Here is a 24769-nt window from a genome sequence, read left to right as displayed (position 1 = left end):
GTACCGGACCGGGACCGGCAACGGGATCGCAACCCTCAGTGCTGCACCCGCCCCTCGCTCAGCCAGTGAGCGGGAACCGGTCTGTATGTGGGATCCGAACCCTCAGCGGGAGCGCCGCCGCACTCCCAAGCGGCGCACTGTAGCAGTGCGCCACCGGGGCGGCCCTGAACCTATCATTTCTTAACCTGGAGACACAAGGGCTGGCAGCAGTCACTCGGCACGGGCACATTTCCAGAACCAAAAACCAGAAGGGGAGGTTGAAATCTCAGGTGCACCATTTGTGTTCCTTCCTTCTGGCATCCTAAACAGGAAGAGTGGCGGGGAGTAGAAGCAGAGGAGAGTAACTCAGGAGCTGATCACAGAAATGCTCACCACATGTAATCCAGCAGGGCAGAAGGATGAAGCCAGCACACTCCTGCTACAGTGACAACTAGTGGGAATGGGGAAAAGCAAAGGTCCCATCTCCAGATGGGACCCAGCCACTCCCAGGGCAGAGGATTCAACAGCATCCATGGAAGGCACTCAGAGACAACACATCCCAAGGAGGCTTTGCATCTGTCCTTATTCCTCCACACCCAGACAGCAGAATGAAAACCAAAAACGGCCTCCACCATTACAACCTACCAATAGCTAGCCTTACAGTTCAAGCGCCAAGGTCATCATCCAAACACTTCACACTTTAAAAAGGAGGATTTACCCAGACTCTTCTTGGGCAGATAGAACTGTTCCCATGCAAAGAGAAACAATAAGCAGGAAAGGCCGTCATGATACCTGTGCAACAATATAAACAGAAAACAATACAAGAAAAGGAATGAAAGAAGCAAAAGACAAATAAATACAACCCAGAAAAAGAATGACTTTAGAAACCACAAAAATTGTAGACAAATGGTTCAGTCCTCAAAGAAATGAAATAAGGAATCCAAGAGGACAACATAATGAACTAAGGAAAGAAACAGATAAAAAATAAAACTAACAGAAGTGAAAGCCACATCACAAGCGACAAGACCTAGAATCAACAGCACAGAAAACTGGGTGAGCGAAATGGAGGATAAAACTTGAGGAAAAAAAAAAAAAAAGAGTCACAGAGCGTGAAGAAAGACAGAATGAAAGTCACCAAAGTAAAGATAAATGTGAAGGACAGAGAGCAGAGAGCCAATACAGAACATGTTCTTGAAGAAGAGAACAGAATAAACCGATGCGAAATGCAGTGAAACGTCAATACGTAATGCTCGCATGTACCAGATAAAGCCAACAGACAACAGTCAATCCTGAGATATACTTGAATGAAGAATAAACTAAGAATAAACTAAGCATCACAAGTATCCAGGGCAAACAAGCAGATCATCTACAAAACAGGGGGTGGGAACCCATCTGGATTCAGATCTCTCAGCACCCCCAGATATAAACAAGAAAGTAACGATGATCAAGTAACTTCTCCAAAGAATCGAAAGAGAAAGGATATGATCCAAGAATCTGATGGCCAGCCAAGTTACTGTTCCTAAGTAACAGCAACAGAAATACATTTGTAAATACGTGAGAAAATCTAACCAAAGCTGGAATCCAGTCCATCAAAAGATAAAAGCATCAACTTTCAAATGTGGAGTTTTTGTGTGAAAGGGCTGGCAGTGAGCACTGAATTCTTTCAAACACAGAATGAAGCCTAAATAACTCGAGCACTTACCTAACGCTATACACTTTAAATTGCCTATCTTTCTACGTAAAAGCTACCAAATCCATTTGATTATCTCCTCTAACTATGCCAAAATGGAAACACACGAAAGAAAATCTTTCCTGAATGGAATTGCCTTGCACTACAGAAAATTTTTGGTTTAGAGCTTACCCTTGAGAAATTCCTCAAAAGAGATAACACTATCTGGTATATTGTTCAAAGTACTAGCCTAGGGATGAGAAGACCCATCTACTCACTTTGGGTCTTCCATCCACTTATCATGCCACCTTGGCAAACCACTTAACTGCTTTGGGATTCATATGAAAAACAGAAATACACCTTGCGTGGTCCACCTCATGGCACTGTAAGGATCAAATTGGATGCTGTATGCGAAAGTTCTTTGGAATCTATAAGTAAGTGAGGCTGTGAACCCATGTCAAAGCTTGGATGAAAAGAACCCCTGTACTAAGAAGCAAAATCAGATATTTGGAGACGAAGAAAGGATCAGATGGCTCCCGTGGATCTATCCCTACCTGCTTCTTTTCATTTCTCTACATTTTAAAGTCATCACTTAGCACTATAAAATGGAAAGTCAGTACTTCCGTAGCTCCTGCCTTGAATGATTTTCAATTTGGAGAAAAGGACAGTTTAAGAACTTAGAAAGATGACGCCCCACCATCCAAGGTAAATGTCTGTCAGTTTTCATTCTTTGATTCAACTAATATTTATTAAGTATCTACTATATGTCAGGCACTATTTCAAATAGTAGACACGGTCCCCAAGTACTTAAAATAGAGCAAATGAGAGGGCAATACAGAGGAATGGGGAAGAACTTAGCTAAAAAGGGGTCAATGTCTACTTATATTACAAGCTATATGTAGAAATCTGACCATCTGCTTATAGGTAAACCCAGCAAACAGCTAAGGGATGTGCCTAAATTCAGAGAATTATGCACAGCCAGCAAAAAGGATAAATGAAAGGGTAGAGGGGCTGGTAAACTGTGAGAATGCAAGATGTTCCTGAAACTATTCTGTGGTTGCTTTAGCAGCAAAGTTAAATTCTTAATGAAGAAAACAAAGACAGGGGAAGCAAGACTGTACTGTAGTTAGATGGATACGGGTAAGTCAAAAAGTATATTAGTAAAGGAAAGAACGTGATAGGATTTGTCTACATCATATTTTCCATATTTAACCCTTACATGGTGCTGATTGTGAGGGTGGCATGATCAATGGGCATTCCTCCAGCAATAAAAACACTGCCGGAACAAGCCAGTAGGTGACACCATCTGAATCTGGTGCCTCCTTTCCCCTACAGTATATCCCACTTGAAAGTATAAAGGGGTCTGATTGGAAATTGAGGCCTAGTAAGATACTCCTATGGGGGGGTACTTACAAAAGTTTGTGGGAAAATGGGATCCAAAGATAATATGAATCCTTGCATGAACTTTTTGGAGACCCCTCGTACTATGTAATGTTTATAAGGAAGCTAGGGTCTTTAAATGTAAAAGAACATTATTTTTACGTTTTTTACACCGTAAGAAGATAATCATACGGAACAGCTCCATCTCCAAGACACTGACTCGGTCCTCAAACCAACAGGCCTCCATACAACCATCTCTCATCAGACTCTGATAAGATCCTTCTAAGGGTGGAAGAGATCTTTCTAAAGATGAAGGGAACTACCATGAGCTCAGGTAGTATAAAGAAATGAAAGACAATCAGATTCAGTGGAACTAAGAGAAACAGAAATGCAATCAAGCCACATGAAGCTGGTCAGAGCACAACTCCACCCAGGGAAAAATCCCCCACTGTGGTGGCAGTGGGGACAACTACGTTGATACTATCACATATGCTATGGGTTGATTGAATTGTGTCCCCCAAAGTCCATATATTAGAAGCTTAATTCCCACTGTAACTGTTGAGGGTGGGAAATGCTATTACGGTAATTAAAAGGTGGGGCCTTGAAGAGGTGATTAGATTGTAAGATCATGCTATAATGAATGGATTAAAAATGGTGGTGAGGGGCGTGGTTTGGAGGGCTTTAAAAAGAGAGTGAATGAGGAGTTTAGTTTCTCTCTTCCTCTCTCTGCTCTGCCATTTCACAATGTGATAACCCTAGTTTCTCTCTTCCTCTCTCTGCTCTGCCATTTCACAATGTGATAACCCGCATCACTGTCACCACCACCAAGACCCTCACCAGATGTGTTCCCTGGACTTTGGACTTCCTAGCCTTTGAAACTGTAAGCAATAAATTTTGTTTTCTTTATAAAATACCCAGTTCTATGTATTTTGTTACAAGCAACAGAAATGGACTAATACAATATGATTAAAAGGGGAGGAATACTTTACAAGTTAAAACTTCTCAATCAGTGTTCTCAATACCTAAAAATTGAACTGAAAACATTTATATGGACATTAAAAGAGGGCAGAAGTCAGAGTAGATATATATGAAAAATCATGGTAAAGAGAAACATACCCTGTGGAGCTGTATAAGACACTGGTTTTAATCTGGGCTCTCAGATAGCTCGTATTTGTAAGTGTAAATGTAATATCTTTCCTCTTTCTTTACCCCAAGTCATCTGCTTTGTAGCAAAAAGTAAAGGATTATGAAAATCAGATTGAGCTGACAATTCTAAAACTGGCTAAAATTAATGAAAAAGAAAATTATGAAGACTTAGAGCATTTTTCAAAATAAACTAGAAAGAATTTTTCCCTTCGATAGTCTATTTTACAACTACTAAAGTGCATCACACAGGAACTTCCAAATCCTTAGAAGACTTCAAAGGAATACGACAAAGGTACAGTATTAGATTGGTGAAATTTTTACAGAATCATAAGAACTCCACTTCCTAGTCTTTATAAACTTGATATTGACCAGAAGGCAGTTTTTCACTTAAGATCTTTGAAACCAAGCAGTTAAGTGAAAGATCCCAAGACAACTTTTGGAACGCTTTAATCAGCAGAATGGAAGTATACAAATAAATTGTAAAATAAAATCAACGCATCAGTGAGTAAGATCAAACACAAAAAAACCCCACACCTCACAAGGAAAATATGATCAGATGGAAGAAGGGAAAGGTCTACATCAGAGAGTGGAAGGGGGATGTATACGAGAGAGGAAGGGCCCTGGGACTGAATCATCAAGAGATGCTCAGCTGATGTCTTCCAATTCCAGATTCCCCAGGCCCTAGTTTGAGGTTTGGGGCAAATATGGTATTTGGTCACAAAGAGCAACAGGTAAGACCTGTGATATCTGGAATTGGAAGGAGCTCAGAATCGTGGGGAGACTGTAGACACTAGACTCTATGATAACGAGATGGAGAGAGTACGAGGGCCCTAGGGCTCTAAGGAGGCTCTATGCTCTTTTGTGACAGGCGCCGACCACACCAAAACAAGATACTATAAAGGTTACTCAGTTCACTACTTTAGTGGAAGATCTGGAGTAACTAGAACAAGGGTTCCATGGAAAGGTCCAGCTGGTACAGAGAGAATACATATTCAAGCACTAGGAATAACTATGGTGCCACGCTCAGAGTTGGTAGAAGAAAGAAGCTCTCTCTGGTTGACTTGCAGAAGATGATCTTGCTTCACAGAGAGGAGCAGAGCATTCAGTTCTCTATAAAGTTCTATTAGTCTTGACCTTGTCCCTACAAAGAAAATAATGGAAATATGCATAATGAGTTTAGGAGGACAATCTCTTCTATTTTAAGCAAGACTTATTCAGAGCATTTAGTTACAGTGATAATTCAAAACCCTTGCCTTAGTTTGGAATTATTTCCTATGGTTACTACAGAAAAAGAATTACCATTTAATTACTGTGTATACTTTAAAACAGTCCTGTGCTCTCAGTAAAGAATCCAATTAGAAATGGGGAGTGATTATTAATGGTTATGGTGTTTCTCTGATGAAAATATTCTAAAATGAGACAGTGGTGATGGTTGCACAACTGTGAATATACTAAAAACCACTGAACTGTTTAAAAGGGTAAGTTTCATATATAATTTTATTTAAAATATATAATATATATTTCCTATATATTTATCATTATATACAGTCATGCATCACTTAACAATGGGGATGCATTCTGAGAAATGAATCGTTAGGCCATTTCGTCGTTGTGTGAACATCACAGAGTGTACTTGCACAAACCTAGATGGCATAGCCTACTACACACCTAGGCTATATGGTATAGCCTATTGCTCCTAGGCTACAAACTTCTACAGCATGTTACTGTACTGAATGCTGTAGGCACTTGTAACACGAAGGTAAGTATTAGTGTATCTAAACATATCTAAACATAGAAAAGGAATTTTCAGTTCCATTACAATCTCAGTGACCACCGTTGTATATGCGGTCTGTTGACTAAAATGTTGTTTTGCAGTACATGACTGTATATAATATATATTATGTACAATTAATATATATAATTATATAAAATGTAAAATTTATATATAATTATAAAGCTGTTACTTAAAAACTGTTTAGAGGATTTAACAATTTTAATTGTCAGAGTAAGCATTCTACAATTTTAAAAACTGCTTTCTGCTAAAATCTATTTGTCTGATGATATATTAGAAATCGAATCATACATAATTATCATACAACCTGCTAAACTATTTACTTTTACAATTACCTTTAAAACAATATTTAATTAAAGCTAACTTTTTACAACCCGAATGGACCTTATTTATAAAGATGACTTCTACACCACCCAAATTATTCCACATATCAGAGCAATAGCTTGAATTAACTGGTCACACTGATGCCCAACATGCTACTTATCTTACATACAGACTGCAAATGGAATCGAGAGAAACTGATCTGATCCAGGTATTTCAAGCTGACTTAGCTTAATCTTGGCTGGGAATGGTTAGCGCGCGCGTGCGTGTGTGTGTGTGTGTGTGTGTGTGTGCGCGCGCGTGTGTGCTTTGTACAGAAAAAGGGACTAGAAAAGTTATAATGAGCACTCTAAACTCCCAGATTAGGGTCTCTAATGCCCATTTAAAAGAAACAGGACTCCTTGGGGGAAATGGCTGATTCCAGAACACGGGCACAGAAGTTTAAAATGAACCAAGGATATCATCTTGGGCCAGAAAGCAAGAAAGCTTTCAAAGATTAATGGTTTTTTTGTCAATGCAACACAGAGGATCCAGCTTGAAATAGCTCCCATTGGCCAAAGGTATGCCAATTTAAGAACAAAAAGGATAATGACCACTACATGCAATAATGTGGATGAATCTCACAGAAAGCCAGACACACAAAAAAGTACACACTCTGTTCCTTTTGTTTTCAGTTCAAGAATAGTATCTAAGGTGGTAGAGTCAGAAAAATGGTTGTGTGGTGGAGAGGGGGAGGGAGAAGAGTTTGACTAGAGGGGTCCTTTGGGATGCTGGAAACAGAGATGTAAAAATGCATCAAGCTATAACCTTTAGATTTGTGTACTTTACTACTACATGTTATACTTCAATAAAAATAATTACTGATTGAAATATATCAAAGCAACAAAAATCTATAATATTTATAATCATAAAGAAGACAAAGCCAGGAACTCATTTGCCACCATTTAAGGTGGCTTTTAACCCAACTTCCTACCTTGAAAATTGGTAATTTAAATTTAAAGGGAAAGAGTTAAACACTTGGAGGAACTGTATTTCAAGGGAGCTAAATGGTCTTAGTTGATGAGAAGAGCTTTATAGGGGAATGTCAGATAATAATTGTCAAAGGGATGATTTTTTTTAAACAAAACAAAACATTATTTTACAAACACTAAAAAAATTATTCAGGCCAAAATCATCAATTGGGGTAAAAAACCATTAAATAACTGGCTGATAGGTAAGTATACATTTGTATTGTGCCAAAATAACACCACACAGATTACTTTCTAGTGAAAAAGGGGAAAATAACTATACCATGGAAGGATCTGATAGCCATCACCTAAACTATGGTCAATTTTAACATCACTAATGATGGATCAATCAGATATCATGGGTCTCATAGTATAATTCTGCAACAGTGCTTATGGGGTATTCTAGCAAAAAATGCTCCATTGAGCCTTTAGATAATTCCACTTTATAGGAAAATTATAAGGAATGGGGAACAAACTAAATGAAATTACAAAGAAGAAATCAAACAAATCAAGGTGGTACATTTTACAGGACAATGACACGGTCTCTCAACAACAACAAAATGTTCTAGATCAAAAACAATTTGAGACTAACTAGCTGTGTTATGTGGTCCTGGAATGGATTCTGGTTTGGACCAATCAGGAGAATTTTAATGAGATGAAAGTTTATTGATGTGGAAAGGTGAAGATGGTTAAGTGAAACAAAAGCAGGTTGTAAAATAGTATGATCTCATTTGGGGAAAAGTACATATATAAACAAATAGCGAAATATCTGGAAGAATAAACACAAAGCTATAACAGTGACAGTCTCCGGGTTGGGGGAACACAGTGGTTTCTGTTTCCTTTTTTCACTTATGTTTTCTAACTTTTTACAGGGCATGTATAATGCTTTTATATTCATAAAAGGTTATCTTAAATTAAACAAGCAAACAGAACCCTTACTATTGTTAGTAGAATTGGAGCTTAAGGATAGTTAGAAGGAAAAAAAATGGAAATCAAAGATTGGATTATTTTCCTTATTACCATAAAATACTGAAACTTGATACTCTGTGATAATTTTTTCCTTTATTTTTAATTTTTTTATTGTGATAAACTATACATAACATAAAACTTACCATCTTAACCACTGTTACATAAAGTACATTCATATCGTTGTGCAACCATCACCACCGTCTATCACCAGAAATTTCTCATCTTCCCAAACTTGAAACTGTCCCTGTTAAATGATGACTCCCTATTCCCTCTTCCCCCCAGTCCCTGACAACCCCCCTTCTACTTTCTATGTCTATGAATTTGACTACTCTGGGTATCTCATATATGTGGAATCACACAGTATTTGTCTTTTTGAGTCTGGTTTGTTTCACTTAGCATAATGACTTCAAGGTTCATCCACACTGTAGCAAGTGTCAGAATGCCCTTCCTTTTTAAGGCTGAATAACAGTCTACAGTATAGATATACCATGTTCTGTTTGTCTTGACTGATGACTTCTTTAATTTTTCAGTTTTAACCCACAAAATTTCTCTAAACAGTCTTCTGCTAATTTCTAAGGATGATGACAAATTGCAAACTTAATTTCTTTTTAAATAAAATTCATGACAGGACAAACTCCTACTCACTGTTAATCCCTCTACAGTTCAAGGATTCCTAGAGAATTGCGGGAACTCTTACTTGAACAGCTACTCTGGCTACCCAATTCTTGCTGTTCTCCTAAGGAGAAAAGTCTGTTCCAATCTTTTTTTCTCTAGGGATCACTCTGCTTTTCCAGTGATAAAACCACAAAGAAAATTTGGCTAAAAGTATCAGTCAGTTGTCTGGTCAGTACATTGTGGGGACAAATCAGATACTTTATAATGGAAATCAAGGTGGTACATTACTGTTTAGCCTTGTATTTTGAAGCATCCCTGGGTTCACTGCTGGGATTGCTCCAATCATCAGCTTCAGGTGTGGTCTTATAATGGCGCCATGCAGACTTATTAAAAACTGGAAGTCTCTCAAATGACTCACTTGAAAGGGCCTATTAGAAAAATACAAATATACACCAAAGATCCATACTGTTGTTCACTGCACATGAAATACTCACCCAAATTTTACTATTTAGAATATCAGAAACCTTAACACTTAGTTCCGAAATTATATTAAAATTAAATATTAGTAGTTGCTTATTTAGACTGGCCAGAAAAAATTAAAGCCTTTTTAAAGGAATGAAAACATTCATTCATTCAAAACCAGTACTGAAGTGCACATGACCCAAACAAAAAGCATTTTAATTCAGTTAATACTGCTTTGAGATACTAAATCGTTTCCACTATATATTCTTAGACCAAACACTATTTTTCACCAGGCAATTGCTCTCCTAAAGAAATCAGGAAGAAATAAAGTCTTATCCATACCAGATCTATAAACGTATACCATTAAGTGATATCAAATATCACATCATACAGATGCATTGGCATCTATGATAAACACCCCAAATAACTGGTTAAATTATGGTAACACACAGAGTAACATACTATGCCACTGTTAAAAAGAACGAGCCAGGTCTGTATGAACTGATAGGGAAAGATCTCTAAGATCAGCTAAGTGCTAAAATTTTATTTATGTGGGAAAAAATTAGATTTTTTTTCATATGTTTATAAATGCAGGATCAACTCTAGAAGGACCCATAAGAAATTGGGACCCATGGTTACTGGGTCCTTGGTTATTGGGACCCATGGCTTAGGGCCAGTGGTGGGAGACTAAATTTTCCCTTTGTAGCTTTTAAATTTTTATTATGTGCCTAGATTACTTATTCAAAAGATGGTCTAATGAGGAATTGGTCAATGGACACAAAGAATGATTGCATATTGTAGTGATGAATAAGCTAACTACACTGATCTAACCACGACACATTCTACACAATTACTGAAAATCAATGTTGTACCCTGCATGTACGTACAATAATAAAAAAATAAAAATTCTAGAATTTAGAAATAAAAATCTAATACCACCAATCAGTGAGAAAAACTGTTACATAGAACTCTCTTGTTAAATAAACCTTTTATATAACCATATGATGATTACTGAATTCTAGTAACTTTGGGAAAGCCAGCAAGTTTTAAAAAGCAAGAGACTAAAAGACTTCAGTTTATGAAAATCTGTCTCCTTTTAGATTAGACCTTTCAATGGACATGTGATTTTTCAAAGTCCCAATTTAGAATTATAGTCTTAAAAATTAATATTTTAATTTTTATATCTCCATGCTCCATATTTTTCTATATCAAAGCATAAAATCAAGGATGAGACATAACATGATTTTCACGTGAAACTGAAGTTTGTGCTATTCTCGATTAGTGATTAGAATTTACAGCTTTAAAAAGTAAAGATGCCTTCATACTAAAGAAATAAAATGCAGTACCTTCAAATAAATAACGGCATCAGTACCCACTCCTTCCATGGAATACAGTTTTAGATCTCCTTGAAAATATCTAGCATATAGACGAGAAATTGGCAAACCATAACCGAATCCAGCCTATCAAGAAACAAAAAAATAATACAGTGAGACAGGCATAAATGCTAACACGTTTCATGTGACGATTATTCAATGAAGATTTAAAAATTCTTGATTCAGATTTAAATCAAATAAATTATTGATTCAACCTTCACACCAATGTATAAGCTCATCTATGGCAGACAATCTATTTTCACCCTGCAAAAACACTTCTCATATGTTTGGATAATTATAGAAATATTCCCATTTTTGACTAATGCTGTTTTAGCATTTCAAAGCAAATTTTTAGCACTTTTTTTTTTTAGCAAATCTCAAATCAAGTGTAATTTGATCTGCTGACAAACCGAAACCACATCATTTCAAAGTTCCATTATCAGATTTCCCTCCTCTTTGAAGTGAAAATTAGTACCACAAGAGTTCAAATCTACCAATAACAAGGCTAAAACACTGAAAAGAAAATTTTCTGAGAGGCTACTTCCTAAGGTTCTGAGAATGCTACAATTTTTGATATATTGTAGTTCATATATTTTTAGAGACAAGAAAAAATTCCAGTACCCTCCTATATCCATGTCATGGAACCCTGAACATGTAGTAAAAAGCTTACCTCAGAGCTGCTGATTAAATGATATAGTAAGTGTAGAGTCTTGGCACAGTGCCTAACACAGAGTAAAATGAAATAAACGGAAGCTGGTATTATGGCTACTAAGAGCAGCAATTTTACCAAGTTACATGGATTTCTGCTGTTTTCCAACATCTCTCCTGGATAATGTCCTCAGAATAGAGCCTAACGGAAAGGGCAAGGGTGACAGAAAGTACCCTTTCACTTAAGGGTTTTAGGACTGGCTGAATATGGCCAGTAGTGAAGATGAGATATCCATAGTGATTGAGGTAACCACAGCAAAGAAACCAGTGTACTCCAGGAACAGGCCAGAGGACATGTGCCTCCTGCATTCAAGCAAAGCCCAGAGCCTACCTTCAGGTCTAACCAGGAACAGCCAAGAACATGGAGGCCAAGAGTAGAGTGTGCAGAGGCAGGGAAGCCGAGTCCCATGCAAGGCAGAGGAAGGGCCTCTACCCCAGATTTGGTGAGGTTCAGGAAAGGATTCCCAGAGCATCAAAGGATCAATAGGAGTTAGCTGGGTGGACACTCCCAAAAAAGAAATGCATATGTCACGGCACAGCAGTGCAAAACTGTAAAGGAAATGATGTTTTGTAGTAGTACATATCCATGCGTCCACTTTAAAACTGAGGACAGTTTTACTAACTGGGAGAGACACTAGTGGAAGCCTTTCTTCAAAAGAAGAGGCCACATGAACACTACAAGGACCACAGACACAGCCAGCACCAGCTCTGCCATTAATTAACTCAATGACCTTGGGCAAGGTACTAACCTCATTTCCTCATCTACACAATGGGAGGATGGATACATAATTTTTAAAGATCTCTTACTTCAATCCCCCAGTTTCATTACAAAAAAACCCAAAACTATGACATAACAACTATCCTCAAGATGCTATTTTAAGACCTGGAATGGACAATCCATATTCCTTTTAAATGACTGGGGAAAGCACTGGATTTGTTTGCAGTGCCTTTTTTTCCTTTTGATGTTTGTTTTTAAGTAGGTACCAGAGGCTGGTCAAGGCAATGCCTTTCAAAATTGATCTTTCATGAATTTTCTTGAATCCCATATAAATGACTTCCTCTCTATTTTCAACATGCTGAGTTAACAAACTGTCTTGAATAAACGATGCAAAGTGTTTGATTTTATTCACACAAATAAAATATAATCTTATGTGCTTATCAGTCAGGTAGAACTTTAAAATGAAACTTAATTTATACCCTGAACCATTTCACAGACTGATAGATACGTTGCTATGTTTAATGACAAAGGGTTCAATTGTTGTTTGTCAATTAGAAACACTCAGCAGGGGCAGAAAGTGTGGCCCTACCAGGATCTAAATGCTACCATGGCAACCAGAGGCGTTTCTCACTGCCTTAACAGGGCTGAAGGTTATTTCCAGAGTGAGACAGAAAGGGCTCTCGAAATGCATACACAACCTATACGTTTCATGCTTATGTTATTTAATAGGAAAATTTAATGCTTTCATAATTTAACATTTTAATTATATAAACAAATCTGATGGTGGAAATTCAAAGGTTCTGGGTTATTTGGGCCTCTATGGTGTGTGCCACTGAAGTGCCAGGACCAAGCAGCAGCTGCACACCCTGCGCTGGACCTCTGCTCACCCACTGGAAGCTTCCACCCCCTCCAAGGCTAGCGCTAGGTGGTAAACGGTGCTCTGGCAGCAGTCTTACCACAGTGCAATGCTTTTTCTCTGTATTTGGGAGTGAGGCACTCAGCTCAGAGTGTTTCTTAGACACAAATTAGAGAAGAATCGAAGTCCAAAGGATTCACAAAGAAAGTAGCTGAGGCAAAAAAATTCCCCCTCCTCCAAACCATACAGGAAACATTCTAACTCAGTGCGGCTAGTGCAACAATCCGGGGAGACAGGGGCTCTCCCCGAGTCCCTCTCTGCGTTCGCGATCTTTTCTTCTGCAGCAGTTTAAGACAATTACCAGAGGGGCAGCTCTCGTAGGCTCCAGGCTAGGTCTAGGTGCAGTTGAATACATGTAGTTAAAAAGACGATCTATTTTTCGAAGTGGGACACCACCACCTAGATCACTTATCTGCAGTGTAGAAAATGTTAAAAATAAAAAAAAAGAAGTCAGTCTATGCTTAGTAGGAAGCAACAAGTTCATTAAATGAAATGCATACCAGATCACTCTAAAACATGTAGAGGCTGTGAACCCCCAACGACATAGGGTTCCTTTCTGACAAGTGTAAAACAAAGGAGGCGGAGTAGTGCGGTGGGATCCCACAGGCTGGGTTTTGAGGTCTTGTTCGGCTTCCTGAATAATGGGTTCTAGTGAAGTTTAAATGAGGCAGCTTAAGCCAAGGATCTAGCACAATACTCACAGATAAGACACCCAGTAAATGGCAGTTTTTTTCCCTTTCCTCTGATTTCTCAATATCTAGATACCATTAAATCAACTGATAATTAAAGTATACATGCGAACAAAGCAGTTACCTTAATGGATAAGTCTTCTTTCCCCAAAGTCACAAGGGTTTTCACAGCCGGGTAACCTTTTTTATCTTCATATAGTTCTACTGTTGCTCTCATTGAGTTCTAAAATAAAGACCTTTTTTAAACCATACTGCTGCCTCACAAACCATCATTTTAAAAACAAGCACAATATTACTTATACCCAACAATTCTTTTGTGGGGCAAATATTAGTTGGACTTATATGGCATTTTTCCCCTTTACAAAGCTTAGCTAAATGTGTTCAGATCAAGGAAAAAAATTCCTGACACTTTATTTTGTTTTTCAACTGACTTTAGCTCCTTCCAATGCGCTAAATATTTATTTTTCTTTCTTTTTTTATTTTGTCTTTTTTTGTCTTTTTCCGTGTCCGGCAACGGATCGCAACCCTCAGTGTTGCCCCCACACTGGACCAGGGACCGGCAACGGGATCGCAACCCTCGGTGTTGCTCCCGCGCCTCGCTCAGCCAGTGAGCGGGAACCGGTCTGTATGTGGGATCCGAACCCTCGGGGGGGAGCGCCGCCGCGCTTCCCAAGCGGCGCACTATCCAGTGCGCCACCGGGCCGGCCCCTTTATTTTTCTTTCTTTCCTTCCCCTCCCCCCCACTTTTTTTTGCTTTAGGGTATTTAAATTATTCAACTCAACCCAGAGGAATGTTTTTATCACAGGTAATGAGGCTGCAGAGGCTGATTTGTGCACCTAAATCCTATTTATCGGTCTGCATTTATAGAGCACCTTTCCTCTAAAGAAGGCAGAAAAACTGAAAGGATTCCTGCTTCCCACAAAAATTAATCATTTTGCTGAAAAAAAGTAGAAGAAATATCAGTTAAAAAGAAATTCTAAAAAAGCCACAGCTGTTGAGGAGAAAGTTCACAACTGAATGCCCATCTCAACCTTAAAGTGTTACCTCAGTATATTCTAATTTTTAGAAGCAAATCAGCATAAGTGATTTTTCAGGTGCTCAATTTAGTGTTTTACACATTGGAAGAAATGAAATTTTAGCTCGAATGCTTTGTGCTGGTAATGCTGCTGCTGTAAATGCCATTAGCTACTAGTTAACAAAACCAACAGCTTAAGCCATAGAGAGTCTAAATAGGGTTTTTTTTGTTTGTTTGTTTGTTTGTTTGTCCTTTTTGGTCCATCTGTCCACATCTTTCCCTTCTGCCTCTGTCAGATCTTCTAAATTGCCTCAAATATGTAAAAGGGTCACAGGATCTCTTGGGATTGGAACAACTACTAATACACCAACACGGTTAATGTTCAGAAGCATAAACGTGTATAAACATGCTTTTAGTTTGATCTGGCTACCACCAATAAAGGCTTTGCCAGGTTTGGAAACTAAAAAGCATCCCTAATCTTATAACTAAAGAAAAAAGCAGTGTGGATTTTACATAAAATCACTAAAGTACAATTAGTTTCAAAATCAATACATACTGATATTCATGAAAACTATACTGTACACAGCAATTTTTCATCTCACAGTCTACAAATTATAAAACCTAAAGGATATAAGAAATAGAATTTTAAAAATGGTTATGCAAAACCTTTTTCTTATGCTAATCTAATGAATCCATTATGCTCTGAATCAAAGTAATTTAAAATGAAGACTTCTTTCCATGTTTTTAAATTCCACTTACCTTGAACAACTCAAATAGCATGTGAAACAGATGTGATGGCACATAAACTACCTGAATAGGTTTGTCTGGTGCTTTGGCTGAAAACAGAGACAAAACCGTCAATGAATAAGGACCAAAACTAGAAGAAAGTCAAGAATGATGTTTGCATTCTATTTTCCAAATGCATACAAAAGAACTCTATAAAAGGCTGATTTAGGCTTCCACCTCTAAAGTCAGAGCTGAGCAAACATATGCTTTGGAACCAAACAAACCTAGTGTGAAACCCAGTTCCTTCACTTTCTGGCTATGTGACGAATCACTCAATCTCTCTGAAACTTAGTTCAGCAAAATGGTAATATTACCTCCTATGTCATACTGTTCTGAGCACTGCATAAGGCCATACAAATATCACTCGGTGTTTTTCAAATCGGGGGACACCCACCCCTTACCACTGACCCTAGTGATCAGTTGGGGGAATGTAAGTCCACAGGAGAAAGGGCTGGTGAATTGGACTAAACAGCAGAGTAAAACTTTGTGAACTTGTTACAAACAAGGCATATTATAGAGTAGAATGTAAGGTTCATATAACTTTTTCTACTAGCTGCTAGCAGTTAAACCCCTGAAGACCTACAGTCTTTTCTCCCTGCATGAGGGATCTTCTGAGGAAAATCTGAGAAACACCGAGTCCCATGGCAAGCAGTAAGAACAGCGTTAGATAGAGAGTAGATTCTCAAAAATTCAGTCCTTCCTCCTCCTCATGACCTGAAATCACTTGAGACTGAAACTACATGAACTTTCTCAAGTAGATCACACATATACTCACCCATGTTATCATTTCAACCCACTACCTCTAATAAAGTAATTAACAATAATACAGAGTTAACACTGATTTGACTCTTAGCAGTTTATGAAAAGCTTTCACATAAATTATCAAATTGAATCCTCATGACAATACTTTGTGGCTCATAGGGTAGGTGGCATTGTTTACAGGTACGGAAAGGGGCTTTGGAGAGGCCATGTGACTTGCCTGCAGTAATGGAAGAGGCGCTGAAACTGGACGCCTGAACCAAGAGATTTTGATTCAAAATCCTGACCCCTTTGAAGATCACTTTTTTTTTTTTGTGCAACTGGCCAGTACAGGGATGGAACCCTGGACCTTGGTGTTAGCAGCACCACACTCTAACCACTGAGTAACTGGCCACCCCTTGATCAGTTATTTTAAAAATTATTTGGTAATATATACAAATGGATTAAGTTTTTTAAAAAAGAAGAGAAGTAAAAGTCCCAACACCCTTTCCCCTCACACCCTTCAGTGTGCACCCACAGGCGTTTATTACTTCTGCTGTAGTCTTTTGGTTGGTTTTATTTACATTCTGTCCTGTGACCCTAATTAACTATTCTGTGAGTTGCCTATAGGTTCTTTTAAGAAAGTTGAAAATCAATAGTGTTGGTAACATTGTAACTAAGTAAATATTGATCACTGCAGAGCAGCCACAACAGTGTACCCGGACACTGCCTTCCCTACTAGCCCAATGACATAATTCATGTGTCACTTAGAGGAAAATGTTCTCAGCTTTAAGGTGAAATGGATTCTCTTTATACTCCTCCACCTGATCAACATCATGCTACCCTTTTTAGGTTGCTTCCTATTCAGTCCGTGTCTTTCTTACACAGTTTTGAATTTTTCCTGGAGTTTCTAACTACCTCTCCTTTTGAGAAACCGGACAAGAAACGTGCTTTCCTTACCATATCACTAAGATCTTCCAGCTTCTTAGTCTATTGCATGGTATCCATTCCATTCTTCAAGATTTTTCAAATTATAATTGATTGATTTCCAAACATGCCACATAGCCATCATCCTAAAATTGTTTTTGACTGATTTTCCTATTTCTAATATCCATATTATACACAACATTGAGTCAATCAGGTAACTACCTCAGAAAGGTGTACATGGGAGATATATTTCTCAATCCTTACACCTCTGATTCACTTGACTGAAGGTTTGGCTACCTTCCCTCCCTTCCTTTCCTCCCTCCCCCTTCCCTTCCCTTTTCCTTCCTTCCTTCTTAGCACCCAGTTATAAGTGAGACATTTGGTATTTCTCTTTCCTTGTCTGGCTTATTTCACTTAACATAATTTTCTCCAGACTCATCCATATTGCTACAAATGGCAGAATTTCATTCTTTTTTATGGCTGACTAATATTCCATTATGTATAAATACCACATTTTCCTCATCCAGTCATCTGTCGAAGGACACTTAGGTTGGCTCCATATTTTGGCTACTGTAAGAGCTGCAGCCAACTGATCTATGACAAAGGCAACAAGAACATACATTGGGGAAAAGACTGCATCTTTAATAAATGGTGCTGGGAAAAATTGGACATCCATATGAAGAAGAATGAAACTGGACCTGTACCTGTTACCATATACTAAAATCAATTCAAAATGGATTAAAGACCTGAATATAAGACCCAAAACCATAAAACTACTAAAGGAAAACATAGGGGAAACACTCCTGGAAGTAGGACTGGGCAAAGACTTTATGATAAGATCCCAAAAGCACAAGCAACAAAAGAAAAAATAAACAAATGGGATTATATCAAACCAAAAAGCCTCTGTACAGCAAAGGAAACAATCAACAGAGCAGGAAGACAACCTACAGAATGGGAGGAACTATTTGCAAACTATACATCTGATAAGGATTTAATATCCAGAATATACAAAGAATTCAAACAACTATACAGTAAAAAACCCAAATAATCCAATTAAAAAATAGGCAAAGGAGATGAACATTTTTCAAAGGAAGTCATACAAATGGCCAACAGGTACATGAAAAAATGCTCAACATCACTAGTCATCAGAGAAGTGCAAATCAAAACCACACTGAGATATCATCTCACCCCAATTAGACTCGCCATTATTAAAAAGACTGTGAAGAACAAATGCTGGCAAGGATGTGCAGAAAGAGGAACTCTTCTACAGCGCTGGTGGGAATGTAAATTAGCATAGCCATTATGGAAAACAGTATGGAGGTTTCTCAAACAACGACAGATAGAACTACCATATGATCCATCAATCCCACTATTGGGGGATTTCCAAAAGAATGGAAATCATCATGTCGAAGGGAATCTGCTTAGTCTATCTTACCAAAAGGCATGATTAGTTATATAAACAGTCTTCTGAATTCAATCTTCTCACTCCAAATCTCAAGGAAATAAAAATATCTCTTATAAGTGTTGCTTTTTCCCCCATCCTCAGTTCAAAAAAATTTCTCTAGGAGTCATCTAAAGCCTTGCTCAGTTACTTGTACTTTTCTTTGGGAACATTATAGCATAGATTTCTTTCCCTCCTTTCAAAAACATGTCAAATGTTTCTGTCCATAACTCTTCCCTAATCCTGGGTCTAGTGGCTGTTAAGTAGTGGACACTTACTAGATGTTTGTTGTCTTTCTAAAATAACACACAAATGGAATATAAATTTTCCATCTAAGGATACGTTTTAAAAAGTCAATGGGAAAAAAATGGTCCAAGTTTTTCATGCTCAAGACTCAAGAAGTAATAAAGTCTCTATTTTGCATAGTCATTGCTCCAAATACTATTAGTTGAAACAGCATTTAATAAATACCAATAGAACTCTACATAGACATAAGGCATTTTATTTTCAGATAGTTCTCCTACAAGAATGAGGGGAAAAAATGGAGGCTAAGCAGATAAAAATGCATTTTTAAAAAAGGTAGCTGGGCACTTAAAGGTGGTTAATCAATTCCCAAAGTCAATGGAAAAGGCTATTAGAAACAGCACATACGATGAGTCAAAGTTGCAATGGGATCAAGTCTTGACTCTGGCCTTTGATAGCTATAATAATAGGTATTTAACCCAATGGGCCTCAGTGTCTCACTGGGTTAATAGAAGAATTAATTGAGATGATGGTGATAAATGGGTTTACAGAGCCTGCCAGATAGTAAGCAGTCAATAAATGCTGGCTATTATCATCACTGAAAATTAATTTCTACAGTGTTCATAGAGCTACCAGTAATGGATTTTTGGTTGTTGCATGGAACCACTTGACTAAAAGTATCCATAAAAATATCCAATATGAGTAACGTAGAGGTCAAAGATCCCAGGATAGACACATACCTTTTCTATGAATCCTCTTATAACAAAATACACATCATATGAATTGAAGTTTTTATGTTTCCCACCAAACCCATAGCTACGAATCATCCCCTTGCCAGGAGAGACTAATGTAGAAACAGTGAAGAAAGTGGTTACCCTGTCTTATCTTTCCCGAATCAACCCAGACTTCCCGTAGCCACCCCTTACTAAACAGCCAGTATGTGCCTGGTGCAATATCAGAGGCACTAGAGACATTCTCCTCACACTGCCCTGCAAGACATGTTCACAGACAAGGAAGCTCAGTGCTACAGAGGCGAAGGGACGTGACTAAGGCCCACGACTTGGAAGTGTCAGAATCAGGACTCCCAGCACCTGGCTAGCTACAGAGCTCACTTCTTTCCCCTAAGCCACGCTGCCCTATCACACAGATGAGAAAGAGGTAAGGTAAAAATGTGTATTTGTTTATTGTTTTGGCAATGGAATGAGAATGGCAAAGGAATAAGGAACAAGGATGATGAAACTGCTTCTTGAAGTTGGAGAAACCGGTCATGGATTGCCACAGATGGCCTGTCAGAAATATTTGAAACCTGATCTAAGAGAGTAAAAAGTTCTGTTCTTTTTACTGCGCCTATTACATGTGCTACAGAAAAAACAATGAAGGAAATTTACTATAGCTTGCCCCCAATATTCAGAGTTCTAGTGATGACTGGTGAATATGTTCTCGATAATCCTAGTTACTACTCTCTTAGGGCTCCACACTGGGAAAGGACAAAAAAAAAACAAAACCCCAAAAACCCAAAAATTCAGAAACAGAAGGTAATATGTCCAACTGACAGAACTTAAATTCTTAGGTCGCAACACACTGTTCTTTTGGGTTAGTGGAGCCTCACTCACTCTGAAGGCCAGAGCAGCAAGTGGTAACACCCTGAGTATTGTTAACGGCACCCATTATGTAATGAAAGCACCCTGGAAGGGGATGCTATGCTGCTTTACATGATCTCCAAAAGTGAATCTGTATGAATCTGGATCTGACCCCTCCCTAGAAGATGGAGTGAGCTGTCATACTATGGGAAGCACACATGCATTCTCATTATAAAGCAAAAGGATCTACTTAAGGTGTTCAGGAGCAATCTCCAACCTGCATCTTTAACATGGAACTTGTTAAGGCAAAAGCGCATTCCTTAATCATGCTTGCAAAGAGCTTTGGCATTCAAGAAATCATAAACATAAATCTTCACTGCATTACTCAAAGCAACAGAAAACTAGAAGCTACCTGGAACCACCAGCAATCATTTATCTTAGTGATAGGAATAGGGGCTTCAAAATGTGATATACAAGAGGCTTATGTCATTCATGAGATAGTGCCAAAAATAGCTGTAGGGCTCCTCTCAGGGTGGGTGGCCAGAGACCTAGTGTGACAGCCTCGCTGGAAAAGAATGTGGTAGCACCTGGGAATCAGCAAGCACAGGCCCGCTGCCCGGGCAAGGCTGCCACTCATGTGGAAGAGCAGTTTGTCACTACCCACGAGTTTAAGTTCCATTGTTTGATAGATATAAATCTGGACAAGTAGGTCAGGTCCCGCCTAGCCAGTAGGAAGGAAGAGAAAAGATTAAGATGCTTCTAATCAGGGAGACTCAAGCCAGGTCCGCTTGGTTGTGGTCGTGTATTTATTCAAAACAGAGTCCAGTTCTCAGAGAAACCAGGAGACTTTGAAAGCAGCCCTGACTTCATACCTTCTAGTAGAATGTAGAGGAAACTGTCCTTCAACAGCAGCCTCAAGTCTTCACATTTTGATCTCATTATAAGAGATAATACGTTTTGGATATATTTTTTAGAGGGAATTTGGTTTATCTCTAATTGTAAATGCCCACACCCTAAGAGTATCATTCCACGTCTAGGAATCTAAGCTACAAAAATACTTCCACGCATTCACAAATTTTCCCATCCTCCAAATACAACCCCCCTCACACACACACACCCATATCCACACTCCTTCATTGATCATTATATGGAATATAGGAAAAATGGAAATCCTAACTGTACACTCATAGGGAAATAGTCAAACACATTATGGTAATCTACGGCATGGATAATGTCTAAATGACATTAATGTATGCAAACATCTTCAAGGTGAAGTGAAAAACAAGTTATAGAGCAAGTATAGTTTTGATCCCATTTATGTAAAAAACAAAGCTCTGTATGAGACTGAGAGTAGTGGGGTCTTTCTCTTTTTACATTTTTGTATGAGAAGTCTTCAAAGAGTTCACAGAAAGCTTCTTATAATCTTTTAATTCCATTTTTTCCATGAACTTTTTGTATTTTTACCATGAGTATGTCTCTTTCATAATTTATAAATAAAAAATAAAAGTGACATGTAATAATTATAGAATCATATGACTAACACGAAAATCAGCTGTAATCCCACTACCCACAGAGCTATTGCTTGCATTTTGGTAGTATAAATCCCTCAAAATATTTTCCAATGGAGTTGCACTATTACAAACTTCTATAGCCTGGGGTTTTTTTGGTTTTTTTTTAAACCCTCAATTTTCTCCATACATTATTCTTTTAAAGCATTATTTTGAATGTCTGCACAGTATTCTATCTTATGGGTATAGCACAATTTATTTAAATAATCCTCCACTGTGGAAAACTTGGGTTGTTTTCTAACTTTTCTCTATAAGAAAACTACTGTGATCATCACTCTTGTACATAAATCTGTGCATCTCTCTCTTTTCTTGTAATAAATTTTCTGAAGTTTAATTTACTGGACCAAAAAATATGACCATTATTAATTTAATTTACTGTGCCAAACAGAAAGAACATTGTTAGCATTTTTGAAAGAGGCTATATCAATTTTAAACTTATAAAAGAAATGTATGTATTGGTGAGAGAGTATTTTTCTGGGTACAAATTCAAAACATTAAAATGTTTTAATCATTACCATATTCCAAAGACAAAAATGGCATTTCTCTGTGTCTGTCTACCCTTCTTTGATTAGTAAAGTTAAATATTTTTCCATATTTTTATTGACTGCTTTTATTTGTTATCTTGAGAATGCCTATTTATACCATTGTGCATTTTCTATCTTGATTATTCCTGTTCCAAGAACTTTTGGGGTCTAAAACATTACACATTCCTGTACAAAAACTCCTTACAATAATATACCAGATTGACCAAAGGTATAGAAAAAGTTTTTAAAAAGATATAAAAGGTGAAAACACAGCAAAATTTTAGGATCTCACTGAAGTAATGGCTGAAGTATAATCAGTTTTTTAGTTGGCTTGTCTGTGTTAACGGTTAAAATTATTTTTCTTTTACCATTAAATTCTTCAATTTCCAGCTCTGGAGCTACCAGGTAATACTGTTCACACAGCATCTTGGCTGTTTCATATGCATCTGCAAAGAAAGAAAAAAGTTTAGCTGCTGCACTAATAACGTAAGGACAGGCATGTATATATATATACAATAAACAAAGACAAACTGTCCAAACTGATATATTTAGAACTAATCAACTGCACCTTTAAAAAAAAAAAAAAGCCTTTTTTGGCTTTAATAGAATTATGACTGAAAAAAATTTCTCTTTCCTTAAAATTTTAATGACCATAACAATGTCAAAATACTAGACTAATGACAATATAGCTAGCTCTGCACCAAGCATATATTTGTTTAACTTTTAAATATTCCTAAAAGGTATTTTTCATGAAAATCTAAGAACTCAACACCACGCTTCTGAACACCATGCAATCTGACTAAATTATAGCAAAAGGCCAACAGCCTTATGATTTGCCAGTTATTTGTAAATGAAACATCAATAACTAATTGCTGAATGAATGAGTTTCCATGCGTTACACAATTTAAGTTATTGGAGACACCACCATTGCTTTAAAATGTCCTTTAAGTTAGTTACAGGTGAAAGCTTGGGGCTGATATTTATCAAAAGTCAGAGGAGCAACAGTTCATTTTTGAGAAGGAAAAAACCCATATAGTTACCCTATGAAGATCAGGGTCATTACAGAAATAGCTGCAAGAGGGAATTTAGGAGATTGAAAAGATGGAGCACAAATTCAGAAAGCAAAAGTATATTATAATATATAGCACATGTGCCTTTTCTCTTGAACTGTAAAGAATCTGAGGTCAGGGTTTGTGTCTTCTTACACTTGTTTTGCAACTTGCATAGAACTTCATTTAGTGCCTGTGCAGATGGTCAAAAATATTCCTTGGTTTGATAAATTTTAAACCTTTTGATAATCTACTTTTAAAAAAAAACCAACTTAATTGAGATATAATTCACATACCATACAATTCACCCATTTAAAGTATACATACAATTCAGTGTTTTTTAGTACAGTCATGTGCCAGATAACGATGTTTCAGTCAATGACTAACCACACATACGACAGTGACTACACCACATAGCCTAGGTGTGTAGCAGGCTATACCATCTTGCTTTGTGACATTCTATAATGCTCATGATAAAATTACCTAATGATGCAATCGCCTAATGATGCATTTCTCTGAATGTATCCCAGTCGTTAAGTGGCACATGACTATATTTGCAGAGTTCTGTGTTCATCACCACCAATTAAGTTCACAACATTTTCATCACTGCAGAAAGAAGCCCTGTACTCATTAGGCAGTCATTCCCTTCCACTCAGCCCAGCAACCACAGATCTACTTTGTTTCTATTTGTTATTCTGGACACTTCATGTAAGTGGAGTCATATAATATGTGGTCTTTTTTGTCTGGCTTCTTTCACTTAGCATAATGTTCTCAAGGGCCATTTAGGTTGTAACATGTATCAGTACTTCATTCCTTTTAATTGCTGAGTAATATTCCATCGTACAAATATACCATATTTTCTTTATCCATTCATGAGTTGATAAACATTTGTGTTGTTTCCACTTTGGGGCCATTATGAGTAACGCTGCTATGAACATTGATGTTCAAGTTTTTGCATGAACATATGTGTTCACTTTTCTTGAGTATATACCTAGGAGTGGAAAACTGCTGGATCATATAGTAACTCTACATTTAAACATTTGAGGAACTGCCAATCTGTTTGCCAAAGCAAGATTTTTTTTTAAGTTTCATGTTTACAATTTCTAAAGATCAGATATTCAAATTATATTAAAATGCTTCATGGGTGCATTTG

At 37.6% G+C, this 24769-nt stretch overlaps 1 protein-coding gene across 2 annotated transcripts in view; it reads right to left on the bottom strand.

The window, feature by feature from the left end:
• Positions 1-4605: 4605 nt before the first annotated feature.
• The window catches only part of PDK3 (pyruvate dehydrogenase kinase, isozyme 3), a 39406-nt gene continuing 19242 nt past the window's right edge, over positions 4606-24769 (bottom strand). The window contains exons 5-11 of one of the 2 annotated variants that reach the window (XM_008579958.1): positions 22936-23013; positions 15520-15596; positions 13869-13967; positions 13357-13467; positions 10687-10800; positions 9167-9306; positions 4606-5315 (exon numbers count right to left, since the gene is read on the bottom strand). In XM_008579958.1, the coding sequence (XP_008578180.1) occupies positions 5285-5315; positions 9167-9306; positions 10687-10800; positions 13357-13467; positions 13869-13967; positions 15520-15596; positions 22936-23013 (650 nt within the window). In that variant the 3' untranslated portion in view covers positions 4606-5284. Of the gene's footprint in view, positions 5316-9162; positions 9307-10686; positions 10801-13356; positions 13468-13868; positions 13968-15519; positions 15597-22935; positions 23014-24769 lie in introns of those variants that run through there. The other variant, XM_008579959.1, reaches the window with a different exon arrangement.

The sequence above is a fragment of the Galeopterus variegatus genome, unplaced genomic scaffold (genome assembly GCF_000696425.1).
Source record: "Galeopterus variegatus unplaced genomic scaffold, G_variegatus-3.0.2 Scaffold1995, whole genome shotgun sequence".
In the NCBI taxonomy this organism is placed as follows: domain Eukaryota; kingdom Metazoa; phylum Chordata; class Mammalia; order Dermoptera; family Cynocephalidae; genus Galeopterus; species Galeopterus variegatus.
The sequence above is the reverse complement of the archived record's forward strand: the minus strand, read 5'-3'. Positions and strand labels throughout refer to the sequence as shown.